This window comes from Miniopterus schreibersii (genome assembly GCF_964146895.1).
Source record: "Miniopterus schreibersii genome assembly, chromosome: 5".
NCBI lineage: Eukaryota > Metazoa > Chordata > Mammalia > Chiroptera > Miniopteridae > Miniopterus > Miniopterus schreibersii.
This window is the reverse complement of record NC_138106.1, coordinates 38,222,095-38,240,247: the sequence shown is the minus strand read 5'-3', so window position 1 is coordinate 38,240,247 and position 18,153 is coordinate 38,222,095. Positions and strand designations below refer to the sequence as shown.

The following is an 18,153-nucleotide window of genomic DNA, read 5'->3' as shown; positions in this document are numbered from 1 at the left end:
CTGAGCAGCATGCTAAGGGGGTGGAGCGGATGGAAAGGGAGGATCTGGAGGAGAGAACAAACTACTTTCCTAAGCAGCCCTTTCTCCAACTGACAGCTCGGCTCTCCTACATCTTGGTCTTTCTGGATTGTGTAGCAAGGACAAAAATATTGGGTTGGGCATAATGAGACTTCAATTACTATTCTACATCTGCTAGCAATTAACAGTATGATCTTAGACAAGTTCAAAAAATTATCTGAAACTTGGAAATAGGTGAAAGAGATTATTGGGTATTCTTTCAATGCCAGGCTTGACTTTCTATTTACTAGACTGTTTAACTTCACTATAAGGCAGAGGCTCATTTGGAAATTTTTGTTCTGTAGAGATGCAAATAATTTCTTCCCAGCGAAACTAATAGCTTCAAAGTTTACAGTTTATGATCCTGTTAAACATAAACCAATTTTTGAATAGCTTATAACCCAGTAAGCCATTAAATTGCCTATCTGTATCCGGCTTCTCAAATGCTCTTTGGACCCGTCTTAAATCTTACTGCTTTCCTCATTAATTAATGAGCTCATAAAAATCTTTGAAACCTGTCCATTTAACATCTCTCTATAAGAAACATGATTTTACTTTTTTGAAAATTAATCTTTAACAGGCAACTAACTCACTTCTGCCTCCAAGGACTTGGTTTCCTTATCTGTTAAAAGATACATTAGGACTAGAGGGTCTCTAAGGGCCCCATCTAAGGTGCCTGAGCTGCCACCTGGGACCCTCTTTCCCATCTTCCCAGGGTCTCCAGAGAATCAATGCCTGACAGCATCACTCCCTGCCACCCAGCCCCAGCGAGGTGGTCAGATCAAAAGAGAACCCGGCTCTGCTCTGCTCGCCTGCAGCAACTCTAAGGTTGTTTAGAAGTTCCCAGGAGCCGTAATACATTGTTCTGCCCAATTTACTCCCATTTCCCTGCCTCTCCCCTCCCCAACCAGCCCCTACTCCTCACTATAAACCTCAGACATTTCTAGTTCCACATCCCCAGGCTTTTAGTTTAATTTGAGGGTAAAGTATCCCCACTGAGTGCTCACCTCCTTGACATTCGTAAGTGGCAATTGGTGCCTTCTGGCCTCTGCTTGGGCAGCAGGGGTCAAATAGCTACTCTCCTTACTCCCACTGCTCTAAACCTGCTTCCGCTCTGACATCTGAGGAATCTGCCCTCCCAGACCTCCAGAGGCTTCTCTCCCTCTGCCTTCTTGGCCTGAGGGTGTTCAGCCATCATACTCCAGCTCAAAGTGCCTTGAGTTCACCAGGGCTGAAGATGTGAAGGGTAGATGGACACAGAGGACATGAAAGGCAGGTTGAAAAGGGCCGTTGGAAACGTTTAGCATTTAGTGAAATCTATAGCTTTTGGCCCTGGACTATATTTAATGATCAACACATAAAAAACTTTTCCATTTCGGAGGATGATGATTTGTTAACAGGAGCTATTTTTTTGCTGAATCTTCTCAGGTCAGATCTCTGTCTGCCTGAGAATCAGCTCAGTGCTTGCAGTGTTCATAAAATAAATATGGTTCTGTTTCTGATCCCAGCTTGGCTGCCTGGCCGGACTGATAATACTCGCTCATGGTTTGGTGAGGCGCTGCTGAGTTCCTCTCCACACCTTTCTCTATTCAGTAAGATTCCAGTCTACTACATCAGGATTTAGGTTAATTCCCTAGCATGGGAAGGAAGTCATGCTTCCCAGGCTGCTGGCCACATCCTGGCCTCATCACTCCTCAACTATACAGCTTGTGGGAGGTGAGGGGGTAGCTGAAGTTTGGGCTCAACAAATCAAATAATATTTATTTGAGACTGAGTGGTTATCCAAGGTGCCATAGAAACAAAATCATCAGATGCTCTGATGTGGTTATCCTGGAAATGTAATTTGAAATCAATTAGCAATGAACATATTTGACACTTTGAATGGGTCTTTTAAAAACAAAAACAAAAACAAAATCAAAACACCTTCCTCCTTTATATTACAAAGAGCTTGGGGATCCTCTGCTCCAGTTAAAGACAAGTTTCTCCAAGAACTCTTGGGGGCAGGGACATTTGTGTCCCTGAGAAGAAAAGCCAACTCTAAATGGACCACATACCTCTTTATAAAACCCTTGAGTCTTAGAGACACAGTTCTCTCCAGGTTCACATCCTGGCTAAGAGAAGGGCCAGGGTGAACACTCCTGCTGTACCCCAACCACAGCAGGGAGAGAGGAGATGCAGAAGGAAGATCGGGGAGAGGGGGGAGGAGGGCCCAGCCTGGCCATTCCCTCTTGTCCCTTCTCTGGACCTGCCATCTCAGTGAACCCAGGCCTTCACCTCCCCAAGGCCCAGCCCCTTAACATAATAATGACAGAAATTAGATCCACTCTTAAAACCTAAAAGATACAGAGGTGGTGATCCTCCAGCACATCCTATTTAATTCACCAGTCTGGCCCCTACAGAAGCCAATCCAGTCCTGGAGGATGACATTAGACTCTCTCAAATGCAACCAAGTAGAGGTCTCAATTACAGCTGCTGTACCAGAGGTGACATTTTTGTTAGAGCAAATGCTCATTGCCTCAGATACATGGTATATGGAGACTGATCTGATGAATGTATTCTGAAACTGAGCCTCATGAATTGCCTTGACCTCAGTTTTCCCTTGCCTGACTTCTATTTCAGATCTCTCTACTCTGCGAAGTCACTTGCTATCTCTAGTCCATCAGTTTTCTAGCTTCAACCCATTTTCTGGTCCTATGTATTGATGCTTCTTTTCCCTTTTTACTGTCAGTAGGGTTTCAAGACAGATCAGAGGGAAATATATGTGTTTATCTTCTAAATTTAATTGGAAGACGTTAACCTATTTTTCAGACTGAGAAACTGAGGCCCAGGAAGGGAAAATGACTTGCCCCAGGTCACACGGCGTAATCATGCTGGAAGTAAAGTCTCTAGTTCCCAGGCCAATGTTCTTTGTAAAAAAAATAAGTTAAATTAAATTTAAAAAATTGCAAAAAGGTATGAAAATAGGAGGAATGTAGGAATTCAGTAGGATGGTTTGGGGCGAGGGGCATTTAGAAAAGGAGAATGTTGGTGAGAGCGGTCTGAGAGAAAATGAAAATAGATGTCCCCCCCCCCCAAAAAAAAAAAGGAAATATTTTTATCCTTGGGTTTCACTGTCTTCACATTCCTTCAAGATATTTATTGTCTATAGGAACCCCTCTCTGTGGTTACCACTATCCTATTTCAGACTCCCCACTATTTCTAGTCTGCACTCCATCATTTCCCAGCAGTATATAGTATTTTAAAAATATGATTCTTCTCAAATTGCCCATATTCTCATGCTTGCAGTGACTCTCATTGCCCATGGAGTAAAATCCAAATCTCTTAGTTATTTCAATAACCCAAATTTTTGAACTAGTTAGGAAGAGGGATTGATAGGGGAAAATAATGGGAAGAGATGGGAGCAACTTGGTGAAAGAAGGGACAATGTGATGGTGACAAGGAGAAAAAAAGGTGAAGATGACTCTAAGGTGATGAGCTTGGGTGACTGGGGCAAATTAGAATAGGAAAGCCAGAGGTGCCAATGAGGTTGGTTTTGAACATAGTAGTGTAGAGATGGCAGAGTGAGCGCCCTGTAGAAAGGCCTTGGGGACAGATGGAAAGAAGGAGTGAAAGATGCAGCCACGCACTTCAAGATCCCAGGAAACGGCAAGTTCCTACATGCTTCCCAACCCAGTGCTGGAAGAAGTGAGAGAATCCGATAGCCCCAAGGGGCATAAAATCAAAGGCAATCTCTTTAGGGTGGGAACATTGGGTGGCTTCAAGTAGGAGAGAAGAAAGAACACCAGGGATAACATATCAATATTTTTCAATTGTAAAATGCTCTTTTTGTTGTTAAAACTGAAGCATACCTAAAATATAATAGCCTGATCCCTACAGTGCTATTGATAACTGTATTTGTTTTTTATTGTTGCTATAACAGATTACCACAAATTTAGTGTATTAAAATAACACAAGTCTACTATCATCTAATTCTGGAGGTCAGAAGTTTAAATCTTCCACCTCCACCCATCCCCACCCCTGAATAACTTCCTTTTTTTTTCTTTTTCTTTTTTTGTTTAAATATATCTTTATTGATTCCAGAGAGAGGAAAGGCAAGGGAGAGAGAGAGATAGAAACATCAATGATGAGAGAGTCATTGATCGGCTGCCTCCTGCACACCCCCGACTGGGGATCGAGCCCGCAACCCGGGCATGTGCCCTGACCAGAAATTGAACCCTGATCGCCTGGATCCTAGGTCGACGCTCAACCCCTGAACCACGCCAGGCCAGGCTGAATAACTTTCTAATAACACTCATGACCCCGAGTTCTTGTGAAGATAAAGTCTAGATATTGATACCAATAAGTGAATGAGTGAATAAATGACTATAAACACCTTTTAGTCATTCAACAAATATTTATTACTGGGCTTATTCTCTGCTAGGTCATGTTTTAGAATATCTGCAAAGAAAGCCCAGGAAACCAGTTTAGTCTACAAACTTGATTTGGCTTGGTCTCGAAGCAAATTATTTGTCACATTAAAATGGCAGCTAGTTCACTGATTGCCATGAAATTAAGACAGGAAGAAGAGACAAGCCTATTTTCTTCATTCTATTTAAAACAATCTGGATGTGACGGAGATCCACAGAGAAGCAACGCGGGCACAGACCCATGCGATCAAGTTATCTTGGTCTGCCCCTCGTGTGGGCTGTGGGCTTGTCCCAGGCACCGGGGTTCTAGCCGTGGTGTGGCTGGGCCCTGACCTCTCGTACTCATGGGAATACCACGTCCCCTGAGCCTCCTCTGCCTCAGCTGACTGGTTCATGTCTTGGTTTTGGCCGAACACGTCACCAGCGTGAGGGAAGCTCCCAATCTCCATGTAAGAGAGAGGGGGTTGGGGTGATATAGTCATGCGGTTTTGTAAGTTCAGTCCACAGAAGCCCAGAGAGCATGCCTCACAATTGGCCATGTCATGGGACCCATCCAAAGGCACCTCCGGCATCACAGGTATCTCTGAGAACTTCTTGATGCCATTTCCGTAGCATTTCTCCTGAATACGGTGTACCACGTTGTTCAAGATCCTCATGGCGCTCTCCTTGGAGAATTGAGGCTTCTCAAATTGAGCCCCAGGACACTTCTGGCACCTCTGAGCAAAGAGCCGCATAAGCACCCGGCCCTGAAACTGCCGTCGCTCCAGGTACATGTGACATAGGATCTGCACTTGGGCGGAAGCCCAGCTTCTCCTGCATGAGGAACACTGGAACCTGCAGACAGAAGGAAGAAGCCCATTATTCCCTCATCTAATTATTGACCTGAGGGATATGGTCCTGCCTTGATGAGATCCCTTTCAATTGAAAAAATGCATTTGATATTGACAATTTGACAAATAAAAATAAGAGGAGCTGTGTTTCAAATAAAGCTTTTCCCTAGGACCCACTGAGCTTTTCCTCATGCATGGTTCCAAGTCTGCATCTTGGCCAGTAAAGCATCTCTGGATATCCCAAAGGGAAAACATTTCTGCTATCTGCCAGCAAATTTGGTCCTCACAAGGGTCACAAAATTTCTTGTAAGGTACAGTAATCCCCCATTATCTGTGGGGGATATGTGACCTCCCCACACACAGTAAAAACCTAAAACCCTTACATGGTACTAACCCTTATATGTTTTTCCTATACATACATACTTACGATAAAGTTTAATTTCTCAGTTAGGCACAGTAAGAGATTAACAACAATAATTAATAATAAAATCGAACAATCATAACAATACTCTTCAGTAATTTTTATATTTTTCAGCTCAAACTTAGTCCTCAGTCTGTATAACCACCCTGTACTTGCAGTAAGTGGCTTGGTGTCCCTCATTCCCGGGAATCCCTTGCTGAAGTGGAAATTTGCATAAGGGGGAACCTTCTGTACCTATTTTGGAGCAGGCACTGTAATTGGTGCTTTACAGTGTTATACCATTTAATTTTTAAAGCCCCCTCTGACATAGGTGTCATTGAGCCCAATACCCAGATGAGAAAATTGAGTCGTAAGGGATACACAAATTGCTCAAGAACATACAAGGTAAGTAGTAGTAGAGTCATGTTTTAGTACCTGGCTATTTGAAACCAATCTTGTTTATTTACCTACTACACCACATCACCTCTAATGAGCAATGTGGCTAGTCTTGCACCTAGAAAAACTAACTTAGGACCTGAGACCATAATGCTTGGGTTGGAGACCCCACTCCATAGTTTACATAGTTTACATTGGGGAGACCTTGGAAAAAAGCACTTTCCTACTCAAAGCCTCAATTTATATATACATCAAATAAAAAATATTCAAGGATTATATTGTCATCGTTAAATGAGATAATATATATGAAAGTACTTTGTAAATTACAAAATGCTTTTCAAAAATCGGTTGATATTTTTCCAAAAGTACGTTGATAAGTTGTTTTTCTCATCTTAGAATGAATGTCAAATCAATTCATCTGAACAAGAGAAGCACCTTCCTATTTGGGGAAGTGTCTCAAGGAGCTCTGGCTAGTGTGGAAACACTTACATGGCTTACTGGCTTAGAAAGCAGAGCAGAATTACTGCTACATGGGCTCAAGCCAGTGCCTTGAAAACTGTTCTGCAGACCCCTAGAGGGTTCTGCCATTAAAAATATTATATATTTTATATATTCTATATATCAGATATGTTCTATAACATGTGATATATAAATATATGTTATTGAAAATGTATAATAAAGAAATTATAGCCCAGCCGGGAGTGGCTCAGCGGTTGAGTGTCGACCTAGGATCCAGGCGATGGGGGTTCGATTCCTGATCAGGGCACATGCCCGGGTTGCGGGCTTGATCAATGACTCTCTCATCATTGATGTTTCTATCTCTCTCTCTCTCTCTCCCTCTCCTTTCCTCTCTCTGAAGTCAATAAAGATATATTTTTAAAAAATGAAATTATATATGTATATGCATTATCATATGGAAATGGAGAAGGAACCCTTGCTCTGCCTAGGAAGGCCAGACAATGCTTTACAGAGGAGGTGGCACTTGAGTTGGTCCTTAAAGGCCGAATAAGTGGGGAGGAAGAAAAGGGCCCACCAAACCAGCAGAGATCATGACAAGGGAATAGACATCTGAAAATGCATGGCATGGCTAATCCTCCTTAAGGAATGGAACAGAGGATACCTGAGGCAGGATAGGGGCAGGCAGGGAAGCAGGACGACAGCTGAGGTGGAAAGTAGAGTGAAGGTCCCTGTGTACTATACCAAAAAAAAAAAAGATTTAATTGTCCAGGTCAGCAATTCTCACCTTTCTGACATGGGCAAGGAAGTTGGTTACTGCAACCTGGAGGCTCACTGGAAGTTGAAAAGGGAGATGGCCAGTAAGAGAGAGGCATTACTTAGGGACTCCAGGCACTAGGGTTTAGATTTCTTTCTTGAAGCACCATTGCCTTCTATTATGCCCAGGCTTTCAGCTTTAAAGGGAGGCCCCAGTCCCAGGCTGGTATTAATTGGGGCTAGCAGGGCTGCTATAGCCTGGGGAAGCCAGTCAGGACTGAGGGGGGAGGTAGTAGAAGGTGCTACCTAGAGGTGGTCTGGAACAAATGAGGTGGTGAGGGAATAGGAAGACAGATTTATGGAACATAGAAGCATTTCTCAGGGAATTGCAGAAATATTTAGGGAGAAAACCTAATAAAAGAAGAAACTTAACTTCTTGCAGGTAAGCAAAATGGAGGCTGGAAGTCTTATTTAGATCCTAAGGAACAGGGTGACCACAAAAGGATGGAGAACCTGGTGACACATTCTTTTAACAAGCCCTCAAAACCATCAATCAATCAAAGAGGCCAGGCTGAGCCTCTTTGTCTACGAAAGCCCACTGCCAAGCAAACTCTCACGTACCTGCCAAATGCTTTCTGCTGGTATTGTTTCCACCCTAGGGCCACACAGTCTGGCTGAAGAGTCTCATCGAACGTCAGGGTCCATCTGTCCCAGAGATTCACCTCCTGGAGCAGTTTTTGAAATGTCGGCTCCCATGTCCAAATATCCAAAATCATTCTCTCTCGAGGCCTGGAATTCATGTTTAGTGTGTAGCTTTCAGTTTCACTGGATACGCAGCAAGAGATAAAAGTAGTTTCAGTTTCTATGTCCAAGCACACGTGACCATTCATTTCAAACTAAGTACAGAGAACAAGCCTTTCTTTCCAGGACAGAGGGCAGCAGAGTTTGCTAGTTTGTGAACAAGCCTTGCTAAGAGACATCTGAGTACAGAGCTCTGCTCTAGATTCTTTGGGCACCAAACAGTTAGCTTTTTAAAAACTGTTGACACTGTTACAAAAGTCCCTCATTCACCCCACTCTTTGCCCACCTCCTCCTCCTCTCCCTCTGGCCTTCGCCACACTGCTGCTGGTGTCCATAGGCTGTGCATATATATTCTTTGGCTGCTCCTTCACCTTCTTTTATCCTGTGCCCCCAACCACTCCCTTCTGACATCTGTCAGTCTGTTCCATGTATCCATGCTTCTGGTTCTTAGTTAGCTTTTATTTAATTTTTCTCTCATTTCACACTATGCAAAGCACTATGCTCAGCACTGGGACAAGTACCATTGACTAAAAAACAGTTCCGACCCCCATAGATGCTCAAAACCTTGTGCAGACCCAGGGGGTGGGTGAGGGGAACTTATGTCTGACCCTCTCTCATGCACTCTGTAAACCCTCACCGCAGTCCTCTGAGGAGGATTATTACTGGTATTTTGCAGGTGAGCATCACAGAGAGCTGGGGTACCTTGCTCAAAGCTATCCAGCTAGTAAGCAGCATAGGTGACCCCAAAACATGCAATGTCTCTATCGACCTCCTTCCCTGAGGAGCAGCTGAAAATGGTGTCCACAGTCCAGGCTGGCTCTCTGGAGCCAGCGTTAGAGGGACCTTCTTGAAACCTTTATCTCATGGTTTGGTCTAGTGAAATCTCCTAGGTCCCAGGGCAGGATGCCAGGCTGAATGAAAGGATTATTTAACTCTGCCACTCACTATGTGAACTATCTTGAGGGCAGTATACAATCACATGTGGGAGTCATATTTTGGTGGCAAGATAGAATCCTCATTCATGGGGTGAGGGATTGGAACTAGAGGACCTTACAGTTGTTTCTAACCCAAAAAGTCTGAGATTCTAGTAAATAAGCTCCATCCCTCTGAAGTTTAAATGAGGGAGATAAGACAAGCAGGACACTTATGTCCTTGGAAGCCCCACTACAGTTATTGTATCCCAGATATGATCGGCCTGTCTTCTCAGCTCTCTAGACTGCAACATGCTCTGTGTGGGAGGCAGAAACACTTCACCCTTCTTCTTTCCCTCCCAGGATAGTCTCTTCTATACAAATTCTCACTGCTTTCATAACTAGACACATTGAGGGCATCTATGTCTATACAGACAATTATAGGAACTTGGAATTGGACCCACAGAATATCAGAACTGAAAGCCCTTAGCGATCAACTTATTCTCTTTTTTCTGATTATTATATGTAAGAAAACTGAGACCCAGAGGAAAGAGCACTCCTGCCTAAAATTACACAGCAAATTAGTGCCAATACTGGATCAGAACCCAGACATCTCATTTCCCAGCACTGAGTTCTGCTCACCTGCCCCAAACATACATAGGCCCTTTCCCTTACTGTTTCTTCTACTTTCTGCTGGATATAAGACCCCAAGGCCATTTTTTTTATCCTTTATCTTCAGAGCATGACCACATACCCTGCCTCCTGACTCCTCAAGTGGTCATTTTTTCCCAAAATGTTGCCTTGAGTGCCCCCTGCCTATTGCCCTCAGCCTCTGCTTTGTGTATTTCCTTTAACACACAACTGCTTCAGGCCAGCATGGTCCAATGGACAGGGAAGCGGGGAGACTATGTGTATAATTTCCGATTTGAGATTTGAGGGCTGGAAGAAACCCATTACCTTCCCCAGCAGTACAAAGAAAAAGAAGAAAAGGAAACTATGGCCCTTTTAGAACCTCATGACCCACTGTAACCCACTTGTTCCTTTGGACTGAGGCCTTGTGACTCCAGTATAATAGAATCATGGATTTGCTCTTTTGGAAGAGACCTGAGATAGCTTCTTCTGACCCCTCCTCCCATGTCACTGAAAACCAAGGTGTGGAAATGACTTGCCCAATCACACAGTGTGAGAGTGGTGACCTCTAGGTTTTCACCAGTGGTTGGTGACTTATCATAGGCTGGTTAAAGAGTTCCTGAAAAGACAGTAGGACTATAGGAAGAGTCCCCAAAAACAACAAAGCACGGGTCAATTCTGTAAGGGGGCTATTGGAAAATTTAGATTTTCAGCAGTTCAGAGCTGGAATGATTCTATATGGTTCATCTAATCCTGAAATGGCAAGTGATGTTTCTTCTTGTTCTTGGCCCAAGAATGACTTAGCTAATCAATGCTTGAACCCCTCTCTCTGGGTCCCGGTGTAACTTCAGAATCCCTTTCATCACAGTTCTGGATAGCCACTTCCAAGCAATTGGTAAATAAAACATTTTTCTTCTTCTATTTTTTTTTCCCCATTCCTGCAGTAGTCCAGCTCCCATATTTTACAAGTTGCAGAAACCAAAGCCAAGACAAATTTGCAATAACTAGAGCTAAAAAGTCCAGTTTCGTAATCTTAGGTATGTGCCCATTTTCAGAATATCACATGACCTTTCACAAATAAGTCTAGCACAGAGCTTAACACAAACATGCTTTTCTAGGGGATATTTAGGCTTGGGAATGAAGAAAGGTAGACATGAATGATAGAGATTGAGGGGGTGAGACTGAAAGAGGAGGTGGAGGTTCTGTCTATGATGCTCTCCACTTGATAATTTATTTCTATAGTTAAGTAGCTTGGAGGTGGTAGAAAACGGAGGAACTTGAATTGATTTAAGGAGAGAAGCAAGAAATAAGAAATGTAGTCCTTAATGTAGCAAGAATTTTACTTACTTTTTTTTTTTAATTTTTTTTTTTTCTAAATATATCTTTATTGATTTCAGGGAGAGGAAAGGAGAGGGAGAGAGAGAGATAGAAACATCAATGATGAGAGAGTCACTGATTGAGCCCGCAACCCAGGCATGTGCCCTGACCTGGAATCGAACCCCGATCGCCTGGATCCCAGGTCGACGCTCAACCGCTGAGCCACGCCCAGCAGGGCAAGAATTTTACTTACATTTTAAACATCTCTTCAACAGAAAATTTCAAGGTGCTTGATTTGGAAAACAATGAGGCTGGATGATTCCTAACCTAAGTCCATTCCTCCCACTTCAAGTTTTCAGAGTAGGAGAAACAAATCCTGGACTAGGAGTCCCTGCTGTGTTGGTGATGTCAGACATACCTTCATCTCCCAGACCCTGAGGTAACCTGTCTAATCAGTGGCAGAGCCAGGACTCAAATTTTTGATGCCACACTAGATCCTATGAAAACATAGGCATGTCTAAAGAAGGAATGGGTTGCTAATGGTAGAAAAACAGGCAAGAGTCACAGGGAGCTATTTTGGGTAATTTTAGTGGGGGTCTTCATGCTGTTCCCCTAAAGTTGTGCTCTCTGGCTTGAGTCCCCTGAGCTCATCAGAAGAGCCACCATCCAGTTAGAACTACCTCTCATCATAAGGTGAGCCTAGGGGAGAAGGGGAGTGTTGAGATCACAGCATTCTGTAATGAAGGGGCACAGTATCGGTGGCCCTATCCTGTGCAGTACAGATAATCACAACTACTTACAGCAGGGAACAGTAAAGTTAAGGGAAAGCAGAATTAGATAGTTGTCTTAAGAAATATAAAAAAACCAAGGGATTCTGGTCAAGAGGGCAAAGTAGGTAGAGACTGTACTCACCTCCTCCCATGAACACACCAAAATTACAACTAAATTATAGAACAGTCAACCTGGATAACCATGTGAAGACTAGCTTAACAGATGTCCTTTAACTTAGGATATAAAGAAGAAGCCATGTTGAGGCTGGTAGAAGAGGCAGAGATGCAAAAGAGACTGGCCCCATACCCACATGCGGCGGTTAAGAATCTGGACGGATATCTCAGCTGCAGAGGTCCCACTGAGGAGCAAGGAGCCTCATCCCCACGCCAAGCTCCTCAGCCTGGAACACCGGTGCCGGGAAGAGGATCCCACATAACATCTGGCTGTGAAAATCATCAGGGATTCCTGTCTGTCCAGGTGAGGCGGGGAGACAGAAGTCTGCTGGAAACCCAGGCTTCCTCTTAAAGGGCCAGTGCACACAGTTTTGCTCTCAGGCACTCACTTTGGGTTCTGGAGGAGGGATGGTGGCTGGTGGGGGTTAGGGATGCCAGAGACATACAGAGAAAGACTGAGTTGTGCGGTTTCAATGCAAGGGCTTGAGAGATGGCTGCCACTGTCCGTCTATTGAGTCCCCCCACACAAGTTGACTGGAGCCATTTTTCCTGTGTTGAGCCCTCCCCCTACGCAGCCAAATATAAACTTGCATTAGCCTGGTGAACTCTATTAGCTCCACACTGAGGGCTCCTTGAGACCCTACCCACCGACTTGCCCACGGCCGAGGCTCTTTCAATAGTAATCAGCCTGGGCCCATGTTAGAGTCTTTCTTAAAAAACTCCAGTCAAGCTTGATGGATGCCAACCATACAGGCCAGAACTGAACGCGCCCACCAGACAGCCAAACCTGATTCTGCATTAGCCTGGAGAACTCCATTAGCTCCATGATCACGACTCCCTGAGATCCTGCTTCACCCAACTCATGTTCCACCCAAGGCTCTTTCCATATGGGCAGCTGGCAAGTGGAGACAAGTTTGACTTGCCTCAGGCCTGAAACTGAAGACAATGAACTTTGTTTCCCAATGTAACCCTTCCTACAGGCATCCAGGCCCAGCACAGGTGGCTACCAACTGTGGTTTGCTTTGTAGTTCCTGGGATGCAATACGCTACATTAACAAAATAAAGGATAAAAGTCATATGATCATATCAACAGATACATAAAAGCATTTGACAAAATCCAGTACCCATCTATGATAAAAATTCTCAGCAAAGTGGGAATAGAGTAAACATACCTCAATATAATAAAAGCCATATATAACAAAGCCACAGCTAACATCCTACTCAATGGGGACAAGCTGAAAGCATTTTCCTTAAGATCAGGAACAAGACAGGTTGTTCACTTTCAACACTTTTATTCAACATAGCACTGGATGTCCTAGCCACAGCAATCAGACAAGAAGAAGAAATAAAAGACATTGAAACTGGAAAGGAAGAAGTGAAACTGTCATTATTTGCAGATGACATGGTACTATATATAAAGAACCATAAATATGCCACCAAAAGACTACTGGAACTGATCAATGAATCCAGTAAAGTAGCAGGATACAAAATGAATATTCAGAAATTGTTTTTTTATACACCAATAATAAAGTATGAGAAAGAACAATTAAGAGAACAATCCCATTAAAATTGCATCAAAAACAATAAAATATCACCTTGGTAGCCTTAGGCAAGTCCCTTAACTTATCTATGCCTCAGTTTCTCTAAGTGAGGATAATAATATTACCTACCTCACAGGCCTATTGTGAGGATTCAATGAGTTTTAAAAATAGTCATTGGAAGTTCTTAAATAAAAGTGTTTGCTATTTTTTGTTGTTGTTGCTGTGTTGCATGTTTCTAATTTACAGTAAAATCTTTTTTAAACATGTTGGATATACAGCAAAATAAAATTACAAATATTTTTTAAAATTATAGTACAGGGTGAAAAAAAACTACAAATAGCATATATATGTATGTATATGGACTCAGAGAGCAGAACTGCCACAGAAGAATCTGTACTAGGCAGAGATATACATTCCTATCACATCTTGCTATCTCACCCTCAGGTCCACTTTATGTACCTCCCTGGGAGAGATCAGCTCTCCCTAGGACTCACATACAACTTCTGCCTTGATAGCCAGTTACCCTGCAAGAAGTGAAATGAACTATGAAGCCCAGAGCCAGTTGCTGCTCAGACCCAGAGCTGGCCTGCTGAGAACACCTTTTCAGAGAGTAAAGATCACATTAAAAGGACAATAAAATAAACCTCTTAGAAAGAACCAGAAGAAATGTGTAAAGTCAAAATAACTGAAATAAAACTTTACAAGTTTTCAAAGGTGCAGTTTGTTTTACAATTTCTATGAAAACCTGCTTGGCTTCAGGCCTCACACCGTCCATCTGGGATGCCGAGGTTTGCCTCCATAGGCAGCTTTCTCACTGTTTGGGGCTAGAAAGACCTTCCACAAGCTTAAAGAAAGCTGAGCCCCAGAGAGAAAGGTCACCAACCTCAGGTTGCCTTGCCCGTCTTTCCACCTGCAAATAGAGCCTCTGACTCCCATTCTTTGCAGGCACTTCTTTGACAGCAGGTTCTCTGAAAGCCAGAGTCTGAACTATCCAGGTGCTTTTCCAAGGTTGTGGTGAAGACATGTTAAAGCAGTGTCTTTAACCACCCCACCCCGCCATCCCCACAAGCAGGCAAAAGCTACATCTTTAATTGGCTTTTCTCCCATCCCTGACTCTACCTAATCCTTGGCTCCTGGCCCCCAGGAATCACCTCTCACAATACCTACCTGCACCAAGTTCTTGTGCTTTTAGAAGAACCCCAGTCAAGACAAAGAGCAAAAGAGAAAAAAGTGAACAAACTAAAAATCAACAACTCTCCTTCAATTCATCAGAGAATTAGGGTCACAGGGCAAGCTGCTACCATGAAAACTGGAGAGACAGACCGTGTTTACAGAGATCACAGCTGATGGAGCCAAATGCCCAGGAGCATAAGCCACCATTGGAACCAGTTTGGAAGGAAAATTTTTACACTGTCATTGGCCAATTGCTGGAGACTCAGTGAGGCAAATCTTGACAATTAGAAAATACAGGCAGGTCCAGCCATAAGGGGGTTCTCACTCTTTCATTAGTTTTACCTCCAGGAGCATCACCAGGTTTTCACTGTGAAGATGGAGAAATTTTTTCCTGTGCTTCTGGCCAAAGGAAGAGAAAAATAATCATGTTTTTAAAACACTCAGAACTCTGTCTTTAGCAACATCTGTCCTCAAGGGAAGCCCTTTCACAGGAGTGTAACACACTCCAGTATTACAAAAGCGTAACCACCTGGGGGATGGGAAATCTTACTGCCAGCCCCTTCTAGCCTTCATTGTGGGGCATGGGAACTAGCCCATTCCTTCCCATGTGTGTCTCCCTTTCCACCTGGTAATGATGACAAGGCCCACCATGCGTGCAGTGAAGAGAGAGGAACGCAGGGCATGTGCTCAAAGGGGCAGGGCCACCCCTGTGTTCTTCTCTGGAACAGGAGCCAGATCCCACACCAGTCAGACAAATTCTCTACTCATCTCATTAATACCTGGAGGAAGAATCAAAAATTCAATCAGCCATCAAATTTTCTCAATAGTCAACTAGAATTATTTAACCACCAAGACTTGGGAGAGATTTTTAAGGTTCTCTAAGTTCCATTCTAAATTGCTTGCTTTGTAATGGTTAATATTTGAATTATAAATAAAAATTCAGATAGTATTCCTAGAGTAACTCAAAGAGAACTGGACTTAAAATGAGAAGACAAAGGTCTATGGTCCATCCCCAACACTTACTGATTACTTAAGCTCTTTCAACCTTAATGTCCTCATCTATAAACTAGAACTAAGAATACACATCCCTTTAGATTTAGTTGTATGTACTAATATGACATAGGTATAAACCATAACTACAAAATTTCAGACAGTATTATTTCATAAAAAAGAGTATGTAGAGGCTTGAAATAGTAGCACTGAATAAAATAGAACACTTGAGCTCAATGTTTAAAGAGTAAAGAAGAGATAAGGCCCCATATATGGAAAGAAGAGAGATATTTAAGGACCTAAAAAGTGTTAGTGTCTGTGTGCTGTAAAGAAGAAAAGTAGAAGATAAAATAAATAACTAAATTTTAGAGCACTTTACCTCTTAGACAGTACCTTTATCTCCACATCTATGCTCCCCCTACAATAACCCAATGGATTATGATTCTTTATAAAGAATGTATCACAATAGAGGCATCTAATGGAGTTTCATAAAATACAGATGTCCAAGTCCACCTCTGAAAATTCTGATTCAACATGTCCAGAGCTGAGAAAGGAATATATTTGTTTTTAAAGCTCCAAGAATAATACTGAAATACACTTGTGCATAAAAATCACTGTAACTTAAAAATCTGAGGCTCAGAAAGCTTGAACAACTCATGAAGATTTAACATATGAATGGCAGAGGTAGGAGGTGAAGCCAGGTGCACTCCTCTCCACCCCGCGATTCTGGAAGGCAAGGTCAGCCTTCATTAGTCTAATCACTATGGCTGAGTTGACCTGGCAGCAGAAAGCTGCTTGCTTTCTGGTGGCTGGAGTCCAGGAGACAGCCACAGTTGTAATGTACGAATTTAATTAGCAGCAGTGCGCACTGATCCAGGGAGAACTACGAGAAATGGAGACAGATCACTCAGGGCCATTGCAATGTGCAGCTGGGGAGACACTGTACAGCCTGCTGGGGATCAGATCCATCAGCAGAATTTGACTGTTTATCTGTGTGGCTTCAGCCTGGCCCTGAGAGTGCAGCTTGTTTTTTGGTGAGATCCCCATGACCCCCAGTGATGTGAGTGAGAATTTTAAACCTGTGCAAAGAGCAGCCAAGACCCCAGGCCAGTAGAAGGAAACAAACAGGCTCTAAGCTACAGGCTTGCCTAAGAGTGGTCTGCCTAGTGTTTTAAAGAACTCTTGATCTTGGCCTCAAGGCAGTTGTGTTGCAAAGAATCAGAATCGTCCCTACAAGGACAGTTCATGAAATTCAGGCTGGATTAGTTTCACAATCTGACCTAGAGTCTTCCATTGAAGTTATTGATTTCTCCTGCGTTCATTCCGACAGGTCATTTCCAGAGCCTATTTCTTGCACCTCCTTGTGGGGAACTCTTCATTCTCAGCCGCAAGAACAAAGATTACGTTTTTCATTGTTGTTAGGGAAAAGTCAGTTCGCTCTCTCTCTCTGACGACTCTGCAGAGATTTCTTTTTTCATCTTATTTTTTAAAATCCAGATTTATTATAACCCTATTTCAATGAGGAGGGGTTTGGCTGGCCCTGTGAGCCCCTTTCAGTATTGGGTATCAGTTGCATGTGTCAGGTCTGCAAAGAAAGATGAGTGAGAGCTCCTGCTTCAAAACAAAACCTGGGGTGCAAATAACATGCTCCAGAGATGGAGAGGCTGGAGATAAGAGGTGATGAATGCTACTTAAGATGGCAGGGCCATTGTACTATTTTCCCTCCTCTCTCTTCCCTTGCAGACCCATGATTTGTAATGCTCTGTCATGTCCAATTTTGGGCACAGCCTGATGAATGTCACAAGGCTGTAAACACTTCTAGGTTTTATTTTTCTGTGTGTTGTCTCCCACTTTGTACTTGTTATAATCCATGTCACCCAATAATGGATTAATTTTGAAATTCACTTTTTGTTCTTATTAAGCTCCTGAGGTTTGGGAAATAAATATTGCAAGTGCTAATATGTGGAACTGAGCTGAAAAATTGTTCTGGCACAGATATTTAGGGAGAAGAAAATACTATCTCAGGGAATTTGATAGCCATAAAGAGGATCAGGTTTGGGGTGAGAGGATCTGGACTTGAATTCTGGCAATGCCTCTAGCTGACTGCCATCATCTGGACAAGCTGCTCCACCTCCCTGCCTCAGTGTCCTTTTCTGCATAATTAAGCAGTCGACTAGATAGCCTCCAAGTTCAATTCCAGTTCTGGAATTCTGTGGATGGAACGGGGCTCCGATCTACATCAAAGGAGGCAAAAGAGTCCTCCTGGTGCCCTGTTAGTGCTGTTGGCAGCATCAGGTTGTCCCAAGCGTGTAGGAGAGTAATGAACTTGAGTGCAGTTCTCTGGGAGGTCAAAAGCCTACCTCTTGGTAGAGCTTGCTTTTCCCTCAGAGAAAACTGGGGAGTAGGTAAAACTGATGAGGAGATCTGCAAAGCACCTGCTGGAAGATGAAGAGGATGGTATATATGTCAGTGCCTGGGAAGAGGGAAGAGTGGTAAAGCAATGGGACTAACTCACAGTGGGAAAGGGAAGGTGCTCTAGACAGAT

The 18,153-nt window shown here is 43.2% G+C and overlaps 1 protein-coding gene across 3 annotated transcripts; it reads right to left on the bottom strand.

The window, feature by feature from the left end:
* Positions 1-4,434: 4,434 nt before the first annotated feature.
* Positions 4,435-12,196, bottom strand: RTP4 (receptor transporter protein 4). 3 transcript variants are annotated; one of them, XM_081138962.1, is made up of 3 exons: positions 12,038-12,196; positions 7,923-8,126; positions 4,435-5,297 (listed from the first exon to the last, which is right to left on the bottom strand). In XM_081138962.1, the coding sequence occupies exons 2-3, from the start codon at positions 8,099-8,101 to the stop codon at positions 4,649-4,651; spliced, it is 828 nt and encodes a 275-aa protein (XP_080995088.1). In that variant the 5' UTR covers positions 8,102-8,126; positions 12,038-12,196; the 3' UTR covers positions 4,435-4,648. The 3 variants fall into 3 exon arrangements, with proteins under 3 accessions (XP_080995088.1, XP_080995089.1, XP_080995090.1); XM_081138963.1 differs by having other exon boundaries at positions 12,042-12,196; XM_081138964.1 differs by lacking the exon at positions 12,038-12,196 and adding an exon at positions 11,873-11,898.
* Positions 12,197-18,153: the final 5,957 nt, after the last annotated feature.